This window comes from Lactuca virosa, chromosome 8 (genome assembly GCF_052849685.1).
Source record: "Lactuca virosa cultivar CGN04683 chromosome 8, Lactuca_virosa_CGN04683_v6, whole genome shotgun sequence".
Taxonomy (NCBI): domain Eukaryota; kingdom Viridiplantae; phylum Streptophyta; class Magnoliopsida; order Asterales; family Asteraceae; genus Lactuca; species Lactuca virosa.
Genome location: NC_136433.1, coordinates 243942229 through 243965658, shown reverse-complemented (window position 1 = coordinate 243965658; position 23430 = coordinate 243942229). Strand labels below are relative to the sequence as shown.

At 34.5% G+C, this 23430-nt stretch overlaps 1 protein-coding gene across 1 annotated transcript; it reads left to right on the top strand.

The window, feature by feature from the left end:
• Positions 1–4177: 4177 nt before the first annotated feature.
• LOC145131378 (disease resistance protein At4g27190-like) lies at positions 4178–6868 on the top strand. Its single transcript, XM_079066070.1, has one exon. The coding sequence runs from the start codon at positions 4178–4180 to the stop codon at positions 6866–6868; it is 2691 nt and encodes an 896-aa protein (XP_078922196.1).
• The last annotated feature ends 16562 nt before the right edge of the window (positions 6869–23430 follow it).

The window sequence follows — 23430 nt, the reverse complement described above, 5'->3', positions numbered from 1 at the left end:
CGGGGCCCGTGCATGGGGTTTCGGGACGAGACTACCTACCCTTGTCCCCGCCCTCGCCCCCAAAATTAAAACGGAGGTTAACATTGCCCCCACCCCGTCCCTGCCCCCGATTTTTTTAACAAATATCCCTATATGGGATCGGGGCCCCACAAGACTTTTTGACATCCCTAGTTGAAGGTAAATAATGATTAAAATTGTTAATTTTAGATAAGGATAGTAGATTTACAAACAAAATTTCCAATGTTGTGTATAAGGATGTTTTAGAAATTTATAACAATTTGTAGTCTTTAATTTGTAATTTATTGTATTGCGTTATTTTTATATTTATTACATTTATTTTATTTTTATTGTTTCTTATATCAATGTTATTTCCATTATTGATTGCGATTTTATTACACTCGATTTGAATTTATATTCTGTTTTATAAATCATCATTGTCTTTACATACGTAACGTATATCAGATATTCAAATAAAAATATATATTAATTTTAAATAATCAATACAAAAAAAAACTTTAATCTTATTAATAGTATATATGTTTTATAAATCTTTTTCCCGTGGTTCCATAACCTAGTAAATAAATAAAATTTAAATATTATCATATGGTTATAGCAAACTGTTTTAATTTGAAGCCTTCTATCCTAATGTTATAGGAGTGGTAACACTCTAACACCTTTTCACGTAAGATTTTGGAGTGCTACCTCATTTTTGAACATTTAGTATTTAATCTTAGCATTTGGTAGGGAGTGGTAATAGTCCTAGCACTCCATTATTTTTTGATTTTTCTTTTTCTAATTTAATTAAATTACTTTATTTTAATAAAGAAACATTTTTTGTGCGTAAATATTAAACAAATTTTATTTTTTTAAACCACAAATGAATTTGTTTTGTAACAATATTACATTCAAAACAATCACCAATCACCATCACTTTGACTACCGCCTCCACTGTTCCACCATTTTTACCGGCCACTACCAAGTTCTTCAAAGTCTACACACACCATTGGACCACAATCATCAGTGTCGGACCACCGACTTCTCTGTTCTCCTCCAAACTCAATCTCTTAGGTCATTTTCGGCTGATAGGAGTGAAGGTGCTAAGGAGCTCGTTACGCGCTCGCTAGGAAGAAAGAACACCGCCCCTAGCTTTCGCTAAGGGGCTCGCTACCTTAAGCTCGTTAATGGCGTAACAAGAGGAGAAGAGAAGGTTGCTTGAATCTGGCTGTGGGAGAATCTTCACCATTCACGTCCGAGTTTATTTCAAATCTTTTTTTATTCCATTTGGATAAAAGTTTCAAAATCGCACCCTTATCTTTTCTTAATAGTTCATTATTTGTTCGAAATATATAAATAAAATGTATGTTTTGTTGTAAAAAATTAAAACAATAAGATCTTGTTCAAATTTCAAATAAAGATCAATTTCTAGAAACTACAACTTTTAGTATTCTTTTGTTATATGAACCAAAATATATTCCATCTCACAAAGTAGATTTAGATTCCGTTATAAATTCGTTTTTTAATTAAACAATCCAAATGTGTGCAGACAATCTGTTTGTATGAGATCTTAGCTATGTGCCTTTATTTTGCCACAATTTTGGTGGGTAATGGCTAGATCATTGGTCTTGATTATATGAATGCTAAGATTTTGTGTTTTGTAGGGTTTTATATTGTAGGATTGCAAGTTTGTTGTCTCTTTTACCCATAAATTATCTTAATGAATGATCATGTGTTTATTTAAACTTGTTAATTGGTTTGTCGAATTTCAATTTCTTGGAGAATTTTAATGGAGTTTGTGAGAGAAAGCATGTAAGGTATGGTAAATGGCATGAGTATTTTTGAAGATTTGAATATGGTTTCATCTTTTTTATGGTTATTTTTTATTTATTTATTTTTTGTAACAGGGATGTTAGACTTGGAGGAGTGACGCGGTAGAGACCGCACTTTTTGTCACATAGGCAGGGGAACACCGCCCCCTATGCGGTCTTGGGTGCGGTTTGGCCGCACCTCTCCCCATTTTGGCCGTGAAATCTGATTGGTGGATTGAAAAATAACCGTTGGAAATGTCAATTTTCAATTTTTTTTTATTGTATTATTATTTTTTTAATTTATCTTTATATTTAGCTATATATAACCCATCTTTTTTTACCAAACATCACTCAAAATTTTTCATATTTACCTATATATAACCCATCTTTTTTTTTTTAAATTTTTTATCTATATGTACCTATATGCTAAGTAGTTTTAAAATTTTTAGTAATTTAAACGTGTCATTTATGTTTTTTTAAGGTTGTAGGTTTAAGTTATCTAGTTTTTTTTCTAAGTTTTTAAGATTTTTTTAATGTCATGTTATGTTTTTAGTTATTTTAGTCGTTTAATGTATGTTTTTTAATGTCATGACATATTTTTTTAAGTAATGTAATGTAATGTTTTTTTAAGTAATGAAATGTTTTTATAAAAATGAAGCTTTTTTTTTTCAAAAAAAATTATTAAAAAAAATGTGGCACCACTCCTTGGGTGTGGCAAGAAACCACACTTTTGTGTTAAATGTTGATGTGGCGCTTACGTGGCAGTGTGACAAAATGAGGGAGTGTGACACCACTCCCTCCAGCCTTAGTGCGATTTTGGAGAAGAGTGAAGGAACGGGAAAACATGTTTAGGGTTGTTAAAAAGAATTCTCCTGTAATGTCTTTTTTACATGCACTATATTCAATTCTTACAAGAATGAATCTGATTCGTAAGAATAATGATCGATTTTTTTTTCAGAATTATGCTTGTAATTTTTGTTTTTTTGTTTTTTTTGTTTTTTTTGTTTTTTCCTTTTAACTATTTCATCCTTAATAGAATTTCAGTTTTTGTATGACATTAGCATGATTCCAGAATAATTTTTTAATTTTAATGTAATTTTTAGTTTAAAATCATGGTTTCTTGTATTTCATTCTCATAAGAACATTTTTTTAAAAAATATATTCATATTATTCAATGAATGTATCTTTTTTTTGGTAGATTTCATTTATTTGCAATTGATATTCTTTTAGGAATGTTTTGTTCCAAAAATAAATCATATTCTTTCAAGAATGAAAATGTATTCTGTTAACGATATGTTTTTTTCTTTTTTCAAAAATATTTATCCTAGAATGTTTATGTTTTTTTTTTTGAAAAGAAAAAAATAATAAATCAATTCCTAAAAATAGTCAAAAAAAAAAAAAAAAAAGAGTACATCAAAGAATTATTTAAAAAATAGTCAGAAAAATCCATCGACTGATAAGCACTTCGGCGGGGCAAATGTCAAGTATATAGTTCCATTTTGAAAGAGTTCACTTGGATACCATCCGGTACAGAAAATATCATTTTCAACCTCTTAGTATTACAAGCTACCAGGTTCAGTCCCTACGACTTTAAAAAAATAATAAAAATTGAAATAAGATTTTTCTTATAATTCAGTGCATTTTTCAAATAAGGTCTAAGAAATATACATCATTGTTTCCTACATTGATACTATGCATTCCGATGCCCAGTTACTCACGCATTAGTTTTTTTTTTTTTTTTTTTTCTGTTCTTTATTAAACCTAAATCCGATGATATAATAAGTTATTATTTTAACAATAGAATTTAAAAAATATAATGAATGACCAAATTTGTACTTTAACGTTTAGCGTTGTGATCTATAAAAAAGGTACCTATCATTTTGTGTACAATAACTCTTATCTTATCTTCTTTTGTAAACCAATCATACACTCCGAAAGTGTTGAATAATATTCACTCTTATCGTCACTGCTTTTCTTTATGCAGCTACCGTCTTCCATTCTTGCTTTATCATACTCTTCTTTTGTTAGCCAAACAAACACTGTTATCTTTACTTTTGTGCAATTGATAGTCAGGGCCTTCGGTTTTTGGGTAATCATAAATCTTTTTTTTCATATCTAAAGAATCCAAACAATCAGAAAAGAAGCAACCTCGGTAGAATGGGAGAGGTCACTAATACTGTGGTTGGGAAAATAATGGACTTATTGTTTAGTTCGGCTAAACGGGAGATTGATTATGTCCGAAATTGCACTAAAAATGTTGACAAGTTGAAGAGTGAAACTCAAAAGCTCAAGGATATGAGGGGTAGGATTCAACAACGAATCGATGCAGCAAAAGAAAAGGAGAAGCTCTCTTAGCTGGTGTGCAGAACTGGATGGACAAGGCAGACGATGAAATATCCAAAGTGGGAGAGTTTCTTGAAGAAGAAGCCAACGCCATGAAGACGTGCTTCAACTTACGACCTTGTGTCAATTTGAGCAGCCTCCACCATTACAGTAAGATGTCGATAAACAAAACCCCTTTTCTTCTGCAGCATCAAGAAGATGGTCAAACTTACGAATCTTGTGTCTCCATTCCCACTCCCACCCCAAAATTTGTAGACCTCTACCAAACAAAGAATCTTGATGATATTGATACCCACAAGTTGGCGTTGAGGGAAATCATTGAAGCTATCAAAGATGAGAGCATACAGATGGTTGGAATTTATGGATCAGGAGGTGTAGGGAAAACTACATTAGCCAATGAAGTTGCTGCAGAAGTGAAGAATCAATTTGCAGACATTGTGTTTATAACTGTCTCACAGACTGTAGACGTTGAAAAGATTAAGAAGAACGTTGAAGTAGCTTCAAAGCGGATAATGATTAATAAGGAGAAGGTTCTAATTATTTTAGATGACATATGGGGAAAGCTAGTCCTCTCTGATGTGGGTATTCCATGTGGGAATGACCACATGAATTGCAAGATCTTGTTGACGTCTAGAAACAGAAATGTATGTGAAGGGATGAACGTTGATAGGAATATATGCGTAAACGCTTTGAAGAAGGAAGAAGCGTGGGTACTCTTCAAACGTATAGTTGGTGATGAAAAGTTAGCGAATAATTCTAGTCTGGAGAAAGTTGCAAAAGAGGTGACTGAAGAATGTGGTGGATTGCCCCTCATCATTCAAGCGGTGGGAAATGCTTTAAAAAATAAAAAAATTGATATATGGGAGGCGGCACTTGACCGACTAAGAAAGCATGCCCCTCTTGAGATTGCTCCAGAGATAAGGAAAGCATTTACACATCTGAAGCTGAGCTATGACTTACTTGAAAGCAAAGAAGCTAAATCATGCTTCTTACTGTCTAGTTTGTTCAAGGAAGATGATATCATATATACTTTACGTTTAGTAGAATATGGGGTGGGTCTGCGGATATTTGATAATCTGGATAGCATTAACGATGCCAAAAAAAGAGTCGAAATGGCAGTTGACACTCTCACATCCTCTGGCTTGTTATTGTCGGTGGGAAACAAGGGAGACAAGGTAAAAATGCATGACGTTGTCCGTGAGGTGGCTTTGTTAATAACTTCTTTTTCTGAAGGTGAAGAGAAGGAGAAGTTTTTAGTGGAGGCGGGAAAAGATTTGACAGAATGGCAACCAAGAAACAAAACCTTAGAAAGCTACACCAAGATCTCACTCATTGATAATCGAATTGGTAAGCTTCCAGATCATCAGCTTCATTTCCCACTCCTTGATACTTTCCTTATACGGAACAATGGTCTTTCGATTATTCCTGATGAATTCTTTGGAGGCATGAAAGAAGTTAAAGTTTTAGATATCTCTGGTAATAACATCACATCCCTCCCACAATCACTGAAGCTGCTCACAAAACTCATCTCGCTCGATCTAAGTGGCAATGGATCTCTCAATGATATTTCTATAGTTGGGGAGCTAAAGGACCTGGAGATTCTACAGGTTAGAGCGACCAGAATTGAAGTGATTCCTGAAGAGATCGGTCAATTGACCAACTTAAGGCTGTTGGATGCGCGCCACTGTCCCTATCTATCTCATGTAACACCTGGTGTCATATCAAAGCTCACTTGGTTGGAAGAGTTGTATTTTGGAACCTTTATCAATGACAAGAACGCAGTGTCTCGCTTTGGTCTTATGGAAATAAGTAAGTTGAAATCCTTTAGAGCTCTGCATTTATGGATGGTCCCAGATGATTGTCATATTTTTCCGGAAGGCACCTACTTCGAAAAGTTGAAAGAATTCTATTTTCGATTTTGGAACGGCAAAAGGTCTTTATTTGAGATAGAATCAAAATCATATTTAAAACGTCGACTACACATTTCAGAGTCTAACTTCCCGTTCAAGATGCCAATCAAGAAACTGTTTCAGGTAAGTGATGGTATAGTACTACGGAGGATAAACGATTTGGATGACATCATACCAGACCTTTATGGAGAAAGTACTATTGATGAATTAAAGTCTATTGAATTGGAGGAATGTGACAAAGTTTCATGCTTGGTGAAGAGAACGGATGAGGATGAGGATGCAACACAAACTTTTGTTGCACCCAATGACCTGATGCTTGGTCAAAGGAAAACAACAAAGGAAAAGTATTTCTCCCACGTGGAAAAAATCTGTCTGATTGGCCTTGATAACCTGAAGCTTCTTTTTGATTGTTCATTTCAATATATAAGCTTGTGTAATCTACAAGTCATTCAAATTTTTGGTTGTCCTTCCTTGTTGATGGTATTCCCGTTAAGTGTAGCACAAGGACTTTCCAATCTGAGACGTATATCAATTCGGGGGTGTAAAAGTATGATGGTAGTGATTTCTGGTGGAGATGAGCAAACAACTCATAATGACATTGAGTTCCCTAGACTTACCCATATTTCCCTTATGGATTTGCCCCAACTAAAGAGCTTCGACTCTGGGGATTCTACAGTCAGATATCCTTCTTTGGAGTTTATCAAGGTGAGAAATTGTGGTACCATGAAGAGATGGGGTTCCGGAGACCACGATATGCCCAACATCAAATTTGGTGATGATGAAGAGATCCTTAAGTTGTTCCATTCATGATCTTTTCAGCAAGTACATGTACCATGAGAGGTATGAGAAGACGGGTATATATATGAAAAGATGAGTAATATACAGCCAAGGAGACGGAGACCAATTTATATGTTTCAAAGACTCATCTTTCTTCTTTTTCCCCCTCAAGATTTCATGCTCTACCGAAGATTAACACAAAATCAAGGTTTATTGTATAGTTTAGGAGCTACGTTGAAACAACCATAGAATCCAGGTTTATTGTAGTTTTGATGCTTCCAAATTTAAAATTATGGCTCCAACAACCAACAGTGTTCAAAGAGTGAATTACTTGAAGAATATTTAGAATTAATTGCAAAAAAACAGAGTGGTTCTATGTCATCATCTTCCTCTTCTTCTCCATCAGCAATCTCATCTTCCCAACTCCCAAGTCTCATCATCATCATCCTCATCCTCATCCTGTCATCCATGTCTACTATAGATGTGAAGCTTTTCCTCAAAGATTTTATATTGAATTCTTATGGCTCGCTCAATTTGGTTACAATAGAGAGAAGCACAGAGGAGACAGCATATGCTCTTTAGCTTTTTTTCCTCATAATATCGCCATGGCAATTCATCAAAAAATTGGTAAGCATCAACATTTTATCATTTGCCTATTAGCACCTTTCCCAATTCATAACGGACATGATTCTAAACATTGATCAAATTTCAATGCACCTGAGTGAGAGACTTGGTAGTCGGCGTAGGGGTTTTTCATCAAATTCCAGTAAAATATCTTCAAATTGAACTACCACAAAACCCTATAAAATCTCCCTTTTTAAAAATCAGCAAACAAATTTGATATTTCTTCGACTTTGTCAAATATAGGGCTTCATTTCTTTTTGATTGTCTCGGATTGTCTTTCTCATCCCAACTTCATCAACGACACTGTTTCTCCTTTCAATCGTCTCTAAATAACATAAAGAATTATAAGTACCACCTTTATGAATTATGATTATAAAGATTGATTATTTATTTTTGTAATTGGGTGTGGGATGAGAGTTAGCCACTTTTTGATTCTAAAGATTGTTTGTTGTAGGATATGACTTTAGGTGTTCTGAAAATGAGTGAATTGAAAGTTTTTACAAACCGCAAATTGCGATACAACCCAAATATTGTAATTTACCCAGGTGCTCTATCTTTCTACTACTCTATTGTATTTTTTTTGTCTCAAGTTTTTTTGTGTGTATAATAAATCATGTGTTTATCTGATTTGAGTTAATAATTTACTCAACCCTAACTAGACAACGACTATCTTTTGGATTTTAGTCATGGTATGGGTTTCTTGATCCCCTTAACTATTCTCCTTTTGGTTCGGTTCTGACTAACCTTTATTTCTCTTTCAATCTGACAGAAAGTCCAAAGTGAAATCAATGATTTGAGTGGTGAGGATTTGAAGTATGTTGTCTTACTTATTTTATATCTTTGTTAATTGAAATTCATCCATTTAATGTCCTTTTTGTACCATTTTTTCTTTTTGTAAGAAAGTGGGTTAGGAGTATGCAAATATGATGGGACTAGCGAGCTAAGGGTGTTGGTTTAGATGAGAAATATAGGTAGATACCAAACATGTTGATAAATGGAACATTAAGTAGAAATTGATACACAAAAAGTTAGGAAATTGTTAAAGGAAATTATGGATGTTAGCATATTATTGTATCCATTTTGAAAGTTTCTTTAATGTGCAGACAATGGTCAAGAAAAGACAAATGAAGACATCTGAGGCTACACAGCTACACAAGTTGGATCAAATGATCAATTGATATTGGTGGATATTATGAAAAAGCAGTCAAGAGTATTTCGGCTGGCCATAACCTAACCCAAAAAAAATCCAAACCTTAACCGCAAAAACTGATTAACTGGTACCAGACCGGTGTCTCTTTTCTTCGGTCTTTGTAAATTGAAGTTTTAATATGTGATTACCTAGACTTGTGTATTCATTTTTTATGAAGAAACTTCTGCATACATAATCTAAGTTAGGGATTTTCTCCTATAAGTTACAAGTTACAAGTATAATGCTCGTGTCGAATACATTATCAAAATTTTGTATTGTTTGTGTCATATATCTCTTATTACTTAAAGTAACAACTAATTCCTCATTTCAGTTAATATTTAATTGAAAAATATCGTTTTAAAAATTCTTAGTTGCTTCTTCTCATATAATATTTCTTTTTACTATTTGGAATGGTAAAATCGGATAAAGAATTGAATTGGTTATTCCAGTGGAATAAAAAGAATTGTTTGTTTTTTCCTGGTCGAATGGAATAGATCATTCATGAAGGACTCGAATTTCTTCATTTTTCTTAATTTTCATACCTTAAGTGGGAGGTGTTTCTTTTTTTCATTTTCATCATAGAATGAAGTTGGAATTTGTAAGATAAGCCATTTTTATTTATATTTTTATTTATGAGAAATATTTTAAAATTTTCATGATTTTGATTGATAACAAAAAATGAAAGTACAATGTTATTTCATGTATCTTTTTAAATTCTTTGGCTGTTGAACAACAACACAGGTGACCAAACATTTATTTATTTAAATGTTAACTTCTTAATCTTTCTGTTCCAGGAAAAAGAATTGTCCAAAATAGGATGTTATTAGCCGTCTAAAGTAGGATGCTAAACTAAACAAAGAAATTTAAGATTTTCCTTATCGTTTTTTTTTTTTTTTTTTTTTTGTATTATAGATCTCACTTTATTTGTTTTCCTATTTGCAAGATTGTACATTTTTTTTTTATTATTATTAAGGTATTGTAGTTTGAAAAAACCTACCAAATTAGGATATTAAACTTTTAAAATGTTTACCCATTTAAAGTAGTACAAATTGCTTTGTATTTCAATGACATTCTTATAATTGATTAGATTTAATGTTATAATACACAAATACATGGACATGTCTTGCTGTTTCTTGCATTTCACCGATCTAAAAACTTCCAATTACAAGAAATAATAATGTACTTCAATTTATTTGTGTATTTTGGCATCCTACTTTCAATTAATTCGTCAATTAAGGTTCGATGTTTTCCCATCAATAGGGATTTTCTTTGTCATAATGTAGAGACAAGTACACATAATCTTCTTCCTATTATTGTAATCATTTAAAGAGTATATAAGCACAATGTTGTAATAGAAAGAAACAAAAGTAGATTGCTATAATAACAATTGAAGGAGAAATTGGGTGTGGTGTTCATGCTTTCCGACGAGGTTCCAGTCACCAAGGGTTGCTTTGGTGTTGCTAAGCACCTTTGATTTTGTTATGACTAATCGGGGGTAGAACCGGCTATGGCCATTGATAGTTGGAGAGGGGAATTCGATTGAGAAATAATGGGTATGCTTAAAGATTTTGGAGGTTTTCTTGAATGAAACTGTGTAGCATTTGGTGAGACTAATAAAATAGCTTGTAAATTGGATTTTAAAAATACTATTTGAGATTGTTTATTGATAAGCTCATGTAGCTTTTTTCACATAATTTCCAAATATACCCTTATATATTATTTAATATAAACTTAAAAATCATAATCAATCTTGTAAATGCGAGACAAAAAAATTGATGAAGGGTTTGGGAATTCTACAAATATTATAAATCTTCTTTCGAGTATGGGAAAAAAATTCTAGTATTATTTTATATTCTGTTAAATGTGACTTGGGCATTTGGAGATTCTTATGGAGCATTTGGGTTCAATGGAACACTTGGAACTCAATGGGACACTTTGAATTTAATGAAGCATCTGAGAAAGGAAAGGATCATCTGAGAAGGGAATGGAATAGATCATTCATGAAGGACTCGAATTTCTTAATTTTTCTTAATTTTCATACCTTAGGTGGTGGGTGTTTCTTTTTTCATTTTCATCATAGAATGCAATTGGAATTTGTAAGATAAGGCATTTTATTTATAAGTTTATTTTATGAGAAATATTTTAAAATTTTCATGATTTTGATTGATAACAAAAAATGAAAGTACAATGTTATTTCATGTATCTTTTTAAATTCTTTGGCTGTTAAACAACAACACAGGTGACCAAACAGTTCTTTATTTAAATGTTAACGTCTTAATCTTTTTGTCCCAGGAAAAAGAATTGTAACGACCCAAAAATTCAGGGTAAAATTTTCGTTTTTAATATAGTCAGAACATAAATATTGGTTATTTCAAACATCCACAACAATGCTAATGAAATCATTTATCAGAGTTCGTCCCAAAATCATTCATTACGGAATTCATAGGTGTGTGCACTGCGATCAGTCCGAGCCCTTCTTTTCCAAATCGAAGATACCTGAAACCAAAACTGTAAACCGTAAGCACGAAGTTAGTGAGTCCCCCAGAGCATACCCCACACTCAATCCACATAACATATATTGTATTAGCTGTAATAGTTATCTCTACCGCATAATACAGAGCAAGTGGCTATAACAGCTACCTCTACCACATACCGCGTATCATTTAGCTATAAAAGCTATCTCTACCATTATCACATATCAATCAGCTATAAAAGCTACTTCTACCACATATCACATATCAAATAGCTATAAAAGCTATCTCTACCATTAACACATATCAATTAGCTATACAAGATATCTCTACCGTTAGCCACAAAGGCTATCTCTACCATCAGCCATAAAGGTTGTCTCTACCATTAGCCAGAAGGCTATCTCTACCACTAGCCGGAAGGCTATCTCTACCGTTAGCCACAAAGGCTATCTCTACCGCATATCATGCATACATACATATCACACACCTCTACATAGCAAGTATACCAACTATCATAAAATGGGCAGGCCTTGGTGCCTTAGAGCCATTGGTATGGTGAGAAGACTCACCTCTCGAATGCTGAACTGATAAGCTGAAATCAAACATATCCCACACGCTGCTCCTTCTCAACTGCCCATAATCATCAGGTGATTAATTTGACACAAACCCATAAATACCCTCAGGTCAACCCCGGACAAAGTCATGGTCCACCGTCAAGGTCAACAGTCCATGTTGACCTCAACTCGTCGAGTACAACCAGCCACTTGTCGGGTTCCTTGCATGGCTCACCTACTCACCGAGTCACTTGAGTGACTCGTCGAGTTCCCTAATGTTTACGGTCGTAAACTCCCAACCGAACACCCTTGACCGCGAACCCTTGGCCGTGAACCCTTGACCGTGAATGAGAAAACCCTCCCGACTCTCCGAGTCACCAGAGCGGCTCAATGATTTCCCACGTATTCGGTCCTTCCCAGAGGGATTTAAGGCCTCCAAATTCAGATCCATAATCTCCTAACATAGATGTCACGTAAAGTTGCAAACTTTACGTGCATGCAAGGCCTCACATGACCGTAATACCCAAACTAACCTTCAAACAAGGTTTTCATGCATGGTGAGGAGTTAAACTAGAAAAAGATACAACTTTATGATATTGAGGACCCAGAAAGGTCCAGATCTGGAACCATATCCTAGGGATACGTCCAGATCTCGATTTGAACTCCATTTGCCCCAAATAATGGTCCTTTACGTGACAAGAGTGAGATCTAAGAGTCTAAGACTTAAGGTAACGAATCAGTACCTCAATAAGGTGTTCACCCTGATATCACATTCAGATCTCGGAGTCCAAGGTCGGATGATCCCACAATACTTCAGCGACAACATCTCTCTCTCTCTCTCAGCAACTCCGAGGGGCTTTCTTAACATAATTTCTAAGGTTACTGAAACCTAGCCAAAATCCCCTCGTACGAACCCTTGAACCACCCCGACCATACTCAAAATGACACTCAATTGCTGGAAAATCCCCGATATATTCGGAGATGATCCCGTACTATTCCATCCAATTTCACAATATGCAGATGACATATAGCTCTTCTTGAAGGTGTGTATAAATCAACCACTACTAAAGATAACAATTAATGATACGCCTTCCCATGCTGATGAAAAATAACTGCTACTAAATACAGGCAACGCTGGTGGGGAGGCAAAAGGGTACATACCTCGCACCCTTGCCTGCAGGAGTTCCGACCTCCCCAGTCTAACCCTGCAAAGTGGGGCCCCTCCCCGCTAGGCTCCGACTCCACCCTCTCGTCCAATGGTGATCCTCAAAATAGCCGGAACGGATGCTCTCACCGCTCCTCTCTGATTCTTAAACGGTCGACTTCCTTGTTACCCTTCTGATCGTAGGAAATATAACGGGCTTGCCCCTCGTGGTTAATCCTTGGAAACGCGACCAAACCTGATACACCCGTAGCAACCCAGATCACTGAACAGATTCCGACAACGACTCGGACCAATCACAGTACACGCGGGTTCCGCTCCGGGAGATACATCCGCCTGAAGATCTCTCAAAGATTCATCGTCATGCTGGATGGCATCTGACATCCCTTGCTAACCCAGACAATAGCAGAATACCGATCTGAGATCCAACTTATCACAATACCCAAGCGATACAATTACCCAATATCCACCGGAAATGGCTGAAGTTAGCATATCCACAAACATCTGAAGAATCCTGACCACCTCCTCTTGTGATACCTCTACCACCCTGAGAAAATGGTGTAACTTCCTCATTCCGATCCCGATGACAGTCCAAACCCTTGGAACGAAACTTCATCGCGCAGTTTCTGCAAACGTTGCACTGGATCCGACCCTGCTGGCCACTCAAATGCTGATCCAAACTCTTGGGTCTCAACCTGAGACCCTCCAATAAATTCACCTTACCTGAACCTCTCCTATTGAGGTACTCTTAATCAGTCTTCCGTCCTCGGCTCTGTGATCCATACCATTCAGGGTCTCACACCCCGACACCCTTGCCAGTTCAATCACCAACGGCTGAACTACAGTAACTGGAGCAACTTCTGCTCTAAGCCGCCTATAAACTGTTCCCAAGACATAGTCTCCAATCCTGAAAATGCAATAGACCGCACAATCAATCCTTTCTGCGTAATACAAGAGGTCCAAAGCGAACTTAAAGTCCTAGCAGTCCTTCCGCCAACTGGCTCTCCACCGGAGTCGGGACCAAACCCTGGTCCTTTCCCTTACGTGCTCATCCGCATTCTGCACAGCAGCTATCCTCACGGTCCAATCATAACCTAGAATTCTCCTTCATAGGCTTCTTAGATTCTCCAAGACTTTCCCCGATTCGAGTATGGATCTTGTGCATTTAGTAGTACGCGCCCGATACTACCTTCCACACCTATCCATACTTTCCTCCGAAATCATCTCGGATCTTCTAAGTCACCTACTCCCATGATGTACTAGATACCCTCTCAACAACGACACGATACTCACCGAAACAACTCCTAGGCTCCCAACCTCTACTAACCGCCCCACTAACTCACTGGAGCATAACCTAGGCTTTCCTAGGTTCCCAACCTCACCCTGCCATCAGCTGCTGAGGAACTCCCCATGATGCCAGCCATCCACCTCTTGGATATCGTCATATCCACTTAGTAGCTGACTCCCATCACTCAAGAGTTCCACAAAGAACAAAGCATGCAGCATTCGTGCAGTAGCACTCCGATCCAAAGAACTACCATAGAACATTCCACCCACACATCGCAACTCGCACTATCCACATCCATCCATCCTCACTGTCGGCTGCCTTATGCATGCAAATTATACACAGAACAGGATCTAATAGAATGTCGAATAATTGACTCTACCCTAGGACCACAACCAAACAAGGAACAGGAAATAAGGCCAAATCAATTATTCTAAGGCTATAAGATCCTAACCGTATAAAACTTTAAAAGCATACACGTAGCACTTACTAATACTAATAATCATTCTCATTCTAGCATGGCATCAAATATTCCCAAGGCTACAAGTATCACATATCAGGCCGATCTATTGCTGACTACTCAGCACTAACATGCAAGTCTACCAGCTCATACAACATATACATGCATCTCCCCTAGCCCTAGCTAGCATGCGATTCACAGATTCATAAACCAAGTTATAACAGATAACATATGTGGGTATCCTGGGGAAACTTACTTGAGCTCGGATGATTGCATGCACCACACCTTTTCTTGTCTTATAAATTCTTTACTTAAAACATTTTTCCTTTGAAAACTTTACAGATCCTCAGTTTGAGTTCAGACTCACCCGAAAGTATGTCCGAATCCCTCAAAACAAGGCTCTGATACCAACTTGTAACGACCCAAAAATCCATGGTAAAAATTTCGTTTTTAATATAGTCAGAACATAAATATCGGTTATTCCAAACATCCACAACAATGTTAATGAAATCATATATCAGAGTTCGTCCCAAAATCATTCATTGCGGAATTCATAGGTGCATTGTTGTAAAACTCGCCGAGTTGGCCGATTACTCCTCCGAGTACTCGCTACTCGGCCCCTTACCGAGGCGAGTTACAGAATCCCGAGTACTCCCCGATCGGCCCCTTACTGAACTGAGCCATGTTGTAAAACTCGGTCAACCCAGTGATTAATATGTATAATATACTTAATGATTTATTATTTAACACAAACACATGTGATTATTACTACATATATATCTTAAATTTTCAGTAATTACTCATGAAGTGAGACCATTATGTGTTTTTTAGTTTTTGTGTATTCATATTTATCTAATTTTGTTATATATTTCAATCAATTTATGGTTTTAACTTATGATTTTGACATATATAATTTCCCTAAAAATATTTCTATATGAATTATCAAATCCGAGTACTCCCTGAGTACTTCCAAGTACTCCCGACTACTCGCTACTCGGTAGTCGGTCGAACAGGTACCGAGTAACGAGTTCTACAACCTTGCATAGGTGTGTGCACTGGGATCAGTCCGAGCCCTTCTTTTCCAAATCGAAGATACCTGAAACCAAAACTGTAAACCGTAAGCACGAAGCTTAGTGAGTCCCCCAGAGCATACCCCACACTCAATCCACATAACACATATCGTATTAGCTGTAATAGTTATCTCTACCGCATAATACAGAGCAAGTGGCTATAACAGCTACCTCTACCACATATCGCGTATCATTTAGCTATAAAAGCTATCTCTACCATTTTCACATATCAATCAGCTATAAAAGCTACTTCAACCACATATCACATATCAAATAGCTATAAAAGCTATCTCTACCATTAGCACATATCAATTAGCTATACAAACTATCTCTACCGTTAGCCACAAAGGCTATCTCTACCATTAGCCACAAGGCTATCTCTACCATCAGCCATAAAGGTTGTCTTTACCATTAACCAGAAGGCTATCTCTACCATTAGCCCGAAGGCTATCTCTACCACTAGCCGGAAGGCTATCTCTACTGTTAGCCACAAAGGCTATCTCTACCGCATATCATGCATACATACATATCACACACCTCTACAAAGCAAGTATACCAACTATCATAAAATGGGCCGGCCTTGGTACCTTAGACCTATTGGTATGGTGAGAAGACTCATCTCTCGAATGCTGAACTGATAAGATGAAATCAGACATATCCCACACGTTGCTCCTTCTCAACTGCCCATAATCATCATCTGATTTATTTGACACAAACCCATAAATACCCTCAGGTCAACCCCGGACAAAGTCAAGGTCCATGGTCAAGGTCAACAGTCCATGTTGACCTCAACTCGTCGAGTATAACCAGCCACTCGTCGAGTTACTTGCATGGCTCGCCAACTCGTCGAGTCACTTGAGTGATTCGTCGAGTTCCCTAATGTTTACGGTCACATAATTATTTCAACAAGTTTACGTTTTGTGTAATGAAAACCCTTTGTAAGTGTAAATATCACTTTTCCATAGTATTAATGTAGCGTATAATAATTATATACTTTTATATAATTATTCGTCTTGTCCCAAAACGTTATAATAGTGTTAATGACCCATAAACTATACCTATTATAGTTTATTATAAATGTTTCGTTGTACCCAAAATGTTATAAATGTTTCATAAATAACATATATTATACATCTAACACGAGTATATGAACTTTTAGTATGATAAGGCCAGTTTTCTAGTTTTTGGCCTTTTTACATCACCAAACGGTAAATATTAAATTATAAACTTTGTAAAAATTATTTTTACCTTTTTGTGAAGTTTATGTCAAGCTAACCTTATATGTTTAAAACAACATATTTTAGGTTAAAACTCACAAAAATGGTACCATAACCGGGTTATGACCATTTTTACTAGAAAACCCTAATTTTTACATAAAAATGGTGGATTTTTGGGTTTTCTTTTTGTAAAACCAAATCCTTGGTATTTATAACTAGTTTCATAACATATGTCCAAAATAATATATTTTGGTTTATATCCCACAAAAATGGGAGAATAACTTGGTTAAAAACCATTTTTTTGCTAGAAAAGTCATATTATGTTCATAAAAACGCTAGTTACCTTTGTTTATATGACTTTTCTTAAGAACATATAGCATATTTATACTCATTTTTCATAGATTTGCAGTTTAAACAACATACCACACATAAATGTTCATAATACTAGGTAATAACATTATTTCATATAGATAACATTTTTACACAACATGAAGATAAAGCATGTATAACAACTTGTATAATTATACAAGTTTACTTGTATTTCCCTCCCCCCCCCCCCCCCCTAAAAGTTGGATAAAAATGAAAATGAGGGATATGAACTCACTTTGAGTGTGTTTCTTGGTGGATAAAGAGGTGAAGATGAAGGTTTCAAGATAAGAACACTCGAAGAACACTTGAAGAACATTTGAAGTTCGAAATATCCTATGGATATTAACACATATTACTGTGTGTAACAATAACAAAACTAGTATATATTTGTATAGAATCACTAGATTAGTAAGGAAAAACTTACCAAAAGATCAAGAACCAACTTATGGATATTAATCTTGAGAGAAATGACTTGTTCTTGAAGAAGATGAAGAAATGAAGAAAATAGAATGAATAGGGGGGGGAGGGTTCGGCCGAGTTTAAGGAAGAGAGGGAGGGGTGAGGGGGGGGGGGTGAGGTGGGGTGGGTATAGGGGGTAGGGTGTGGCTTTTTGAATAAAAAATTCAAGTTGATTTTTTTTATTAAAATAACAATTCTTTATTAAAGGTGTAATCACCATATAAGACAAATGTTGTCTTTGTAGTGTATTTGTATATAAATTGGGTAATTTTTATAAGAGTTTGTGATTTTTATAAAAAGTATGGTAAAAATGATGTATAATTACTTAGTTTGAATCATATAAATTCAAATCTTTATAAAAATCATTATCATCAAAAAATAATAACACCTTACATGAAAGTTAGGATGATTCTTAATTCTTTTCCTTAAAGTTTGAGTGTTTAAGCTTGATAAAGAATTTGTCGCATTTGGTGACGAATTCACCAAAAATCTGAATATGTAACCCTTGTTATGAATTTTCCATATAGCATAAAGTTTATGAACTCAACTACATTGTGTTATGAATATTATTTATACCTAAATAATATATAATTGAATTATCGAATTTTTATGTTACTGATTAGGGTTTATATTTAATATATGGAAACAAGAGAGGTGCTTTGTATTATAACTTGTTAATAGTACATTAGAAACATTAGGGAATATCTCATTCCTCCTAAAATTCGAATACGAGTTGAGTTGACCTGGTTGACTTTTGTTGACTTTGTTTGACCAAAATTAACGGTTGTCACATGTAGTTTATGAATGTTTGGCAATGACATTAAATAAGAGCCAAGGGCCTTCGTTACCTTAGGTTGGTCTGTATCTTAAAGATCCTGTTATTTTGCATGGGCAATTGTATGTTGCCTTAATTAGACTTCAAGGTAGAGATGTCAACGGGGGCAAACGGGACGGGGATTGCATCTCCCGCTGTAACGTCCGTATTTCTCAGTAAGCATTAATAAGATGATGTAATAGTTAGGGTCAACAATTGTAACCTATTTGATGTAATAAATAAGAATTATGTGAATATTATGTGTTTCATGATTTCTATAATATAATAAAATAGGAAAAATCAGCCGAATCGCCCGTAAATCGTAAAAATAAGTTTGACAAAACATATATATTATTATATATTTAGAAAGTACATGTCGTCCCGATCACGAAATATAAATTTCGTAGAAATCCGACTCTGTATGAATTAGATATGATTTTTATTAGATATAAAAGTGAGCCGCGCACAATAAATGTATGACGTAAAAAGCTAGTAAGAGAATGATTGAATTTTAGCTAAAGCCACCAAAAAGAAAATTGTAGTACTCTTTAAAATAAGAATTTTAAGAAAAAGAATGTCAAAAAATGGAGTCCGTACGAGAGTGTTATGATTTTAGCAAAATCATTTAATTTTATAAGAATATGGACGAAAAATAAAGTGAAAATTAGCCGACGGAGTCTAAACGGAAGTTGTAGATCTTGTCGATAGCTACGGGTGGATATAAATAACGTCAAAAACGGAGTTCGTATGAACGAGTTATGATTTATAATAGCATATTTACGTATTAAAATAAAGTATAAATTACATATACGTATATACATACATATATATATATATATATACACACACACACATATACATATGTATATATCATTAGAAAGGTATCGACGATGCGGTCATTATAATACTAGTATTGAGTGCTTTCGACATTAGTTTAGTACAAATATCGTTAAATCTATTTAAAATAGTATTATAAAGAGGTGTTTAGTCGTTTAAATAACTATAAGGATATTTAAGTAACTATAAATGATAGTTTTTGAAAATTCAATTACTATAAATAAGAAGCTCTAGGCTCTCATATTTCTTGCACCATTTCTTGATTCAAGAGTTTTTCTCTTCTTATCCCCGAGCATTTCGGTCCCTCGTGATTCGACTTCTCTTTCTATAGTTTTCGTATAGTAAGGTGAGCGTTGAAGCACTACAAGAATCTTTTTAGAAAAAGGATTCAGTGATGAAGTTCTGACCACGGAGTTCTAAGTTTTCGCTAGAAACCCTGTAGGTTGAGCTACCCCTATTACACTTTAAGTGTAACTTATGTTTAAATTCATTATCGTTATTATGAAACTAGAAACAAGAGTTATCAGTGATTCCAATTCGTTATACTGATTGATCTACTTACGGGAGAGGTGTTTAGAACGGTCACGTTGGCTTGGTTGTTGGATTTCAGAAAGGCCCAAATGGTCCTGCCTCCCAACTGTCCTACCTGGCTGATCCTTACTTAATAGATCAAGAAGTAGAATTTGAATTAATGATGAATCTAGACTAATAATTAGTTGCAATAAATATTAGACTAAAACTTAGTGATAATGATACTAGGTTACGTTAACATAAAAGACAGTTACTAGAAGCGAAGCGTTGTCCGAATTACAAATCGTCACTTTAAAAAGTGAGTGCATAGTTACTTTCATCTTACACATAGATATGAAGTATTTAATATAAATTACGTGCTATATGTTCCTATATTATTTGTGTTCTTGATATCTGTGTTGGATGAATGATTTATACATGTTTTACTTAATTTAAACTGTATATGTATTTTATACCTATAAATATGTTGGGTAAAGATGGGTAGATGAAAGATGACATAGATGATGAAAGATGAAATAAATGATGAGAAGCCTTGACTTTAAAGCTGATTCAGTCATCTAGAGATGACGACCACAGACTATTCTAGACAGTCTACTGGAACGCTGGCAGACTCACAACCTGTAGGTGTTTTTGAACGACATGTTCACCAAGTGTACACCATCCCCCTCATGGTTGCCTTACTAACATATATTGTTGAGGAATCCCCTAAGCATTATTTTCAATCTCGAAGATAATCCTTAGGCTAGGTCCCTTAAATTAGATGCTTTAGGGACAAAAAGTGAGGATAACAAGAACAGGTAACGGGTTGAATGATTTGATGATAATAAAGAATTTAATTATTGTGGGTTGAAAACCCTATGTGCTCACTAGGTTCCCAAGCCTGACCCACTCAATTTCTTGTATTACTAGTAGTGGCATAAGAGCACATGTGCGATGATCAGATGAGAGATTTATGGATTATAGGCCAGTAGAATAATAGATGTTTGTAAGGCCTATGTTATTTCCGTTTATGCATATGTAATATATTGACGACGACATCCCATCGTTTTTAATATAATTAAAATACATTTCTTTGGAAATACTTTGATAATATCTTTATCATATTTTGGGAACAAATTCTGCAATATTATTCTTCAAAAGGATACTCTGATTTTTAAATAAAGCATAAACAAATCAGTCTTTTCTGGACGTGAAATTGGGGATGTCACACCCGCCCCACCCCCAAATTTTACCCATTCCTCCGCCCCCGCCCCCACCCCCAAAATTTCCAGCCTCCCTACCCTCACCCCTTCCCCGAATTCATGGATTACCCCCGCCCCCGCCCCCGTTTCCCCGTCCCCGATTGATTTTGAGATATTTTTATTGGGCTAAAAAGAAGTTCTTTTTTGGGCTTAATGAAACTATTTTTTGGGATTAAAAATAGTTACTTATAACTTAATTTTACATGTTAAAAACAAAAATGTTATCACATCTCAAAAACTTTATACTAACAACTTAAAAAAAATAATTTTTTGTTAACTTTTGGAAGCTCAAAATCATTGTTATTATCTTATATATATATATATATATATATATATATATATATATATATATATATATATATATATATATATATATATATAGGGTAAGGATCAAATGAGCACACCTAAAAGGTTGAGAACGCAAGAACAGTTTTGGACCAATCAATATATAAAAGCATATTAGTAATTTTTGTATATCTTAATTAAATTAAAATAAAATAAAATTCAGTCAAATTCCCTTAAATTTAGGATCAGTTACCAAAAAACAAAGAAATACTCTATTTTTTATTTTTCTTATTAATGGAATATAAAAAACATTTTTGCCAAAATTTATTTTAAAACTGAAAAAAAGTTCTTAAAAAAACATTTTTTCTCCGATTTCACGTAAATTATACGTCAATCGTAAATGAATAAAAAACTAAACTATCAATCATAAATGATTATATTATAATTGGACTTTGTACATTTAAATTGACACAATTGTACTTAATGATTAAAATCACTTTGAGACCATGTACTCATATATGAATGCACATTTTTATTCATAAATATAAAATATTATAGTTTTTTAATGAATACAAATATAATCGTAATTGAATAAAGAACATTATAAAAATAAAAAAAATCAATACATTTGTAATCTTAAATGAATAGAACACAAATTAGAGATAAAACATCAACTTTGCAAAAAAATAAATAAACAAAACACATTTACAATCATATATGAATACAATTATAATCACAAATAAAAATTTACAATGTCTTAATATAAATAAATTTTGGTTCCTTCCAAGTTGTTGTACATGTGCATTCATCCTTCATCCTTATAATCCTTTAGCCCATCCGTATTAACTCGGTCAATCTACAAGAAATCAAAGAATTTTTTTTGTATTATTTTTCCACAAAGTGCTTAACTCATTAGCCAATTTGTTTTCTAAATTGCATTATTAAATCAAAATGTCATAAACAGGAAAATAGATTATCATTAGTGAATAAAATTTTATAAAAATAAAAAAATTGAAAGTTGAAAATCAATCTTACAACAATAAAAAATGAATACAATGTATCCAAGTACTTAACATTTAGTAAAAATTCCATCAAAGATTCGTTAAATAGGCACCAAACTACCACAATATATAATCGAAACCAAGTCAAAATCTCTTGCAATTTCAATATTAATGTTAAAATCAAGCATTTGTGGTGAAATAATAAAAACAAAGCCGAATGAATGTAATAGATGCCTAAAAGAGAATGACGCAAAAGTCAGTAAAAAAACTCAAACATTAAGAAAATAATAACACACCTTGAAACAATGGTTTTTTTTTATTTTTGAACGATTGTGTTATGTATTCCCTTCCCACGGTATCCCATTTCTTTTTCTTTTCTCAAATTCCAATCAAGACTCACCAAAAATCGCAACAAACTTCTCCCTTTTCTTGCTGAATTGAATTACAGTATTAGTCAAACTACAAGAAAATAATTCACAAATCAGAAAAAAGCATATCGTGATCAAACAACAAACTCAGATTCACAGCATCATGAAATACAAATTAGGGAGAAAGAGAGGCAGCAACAACAACACACGAAGAAAGAAGAAGAATGAGGCGACATAAGTAGGTTGTGATGAAAAAGAGCATCAGGGCGGAGATGAGGTAGCGACACAACGCAAAAATGGTGCTCACTTTGGCCCTGAAAATTGATTCAACACCTTGAGCCTCTTGTTCTTCTCCATTAATCGAGACCTTCACATTAGCACATTTAAGAAAAATCGAGAACAATCATTTTTGATTAAAATCGATTTGCAAGTCTAGAATCTCAAAATAAAATTTATGAAAAAAGAATGAGCAGCAGGAGATCGATTGTAGATTGATTTACAAGTCTTGATAACAAGTTGCAGGTTTTGTAGATGCACTAAAGGATAAAAGATGAAGGTTGGGGTGATGGTTTTGGAAGTGTATGGTGGTGACGGCTCAATTAGGGTTTAAAGGTTTGAAATTTGTATTTAGAGAGTGAGAGGAAGAAGGATACACGAG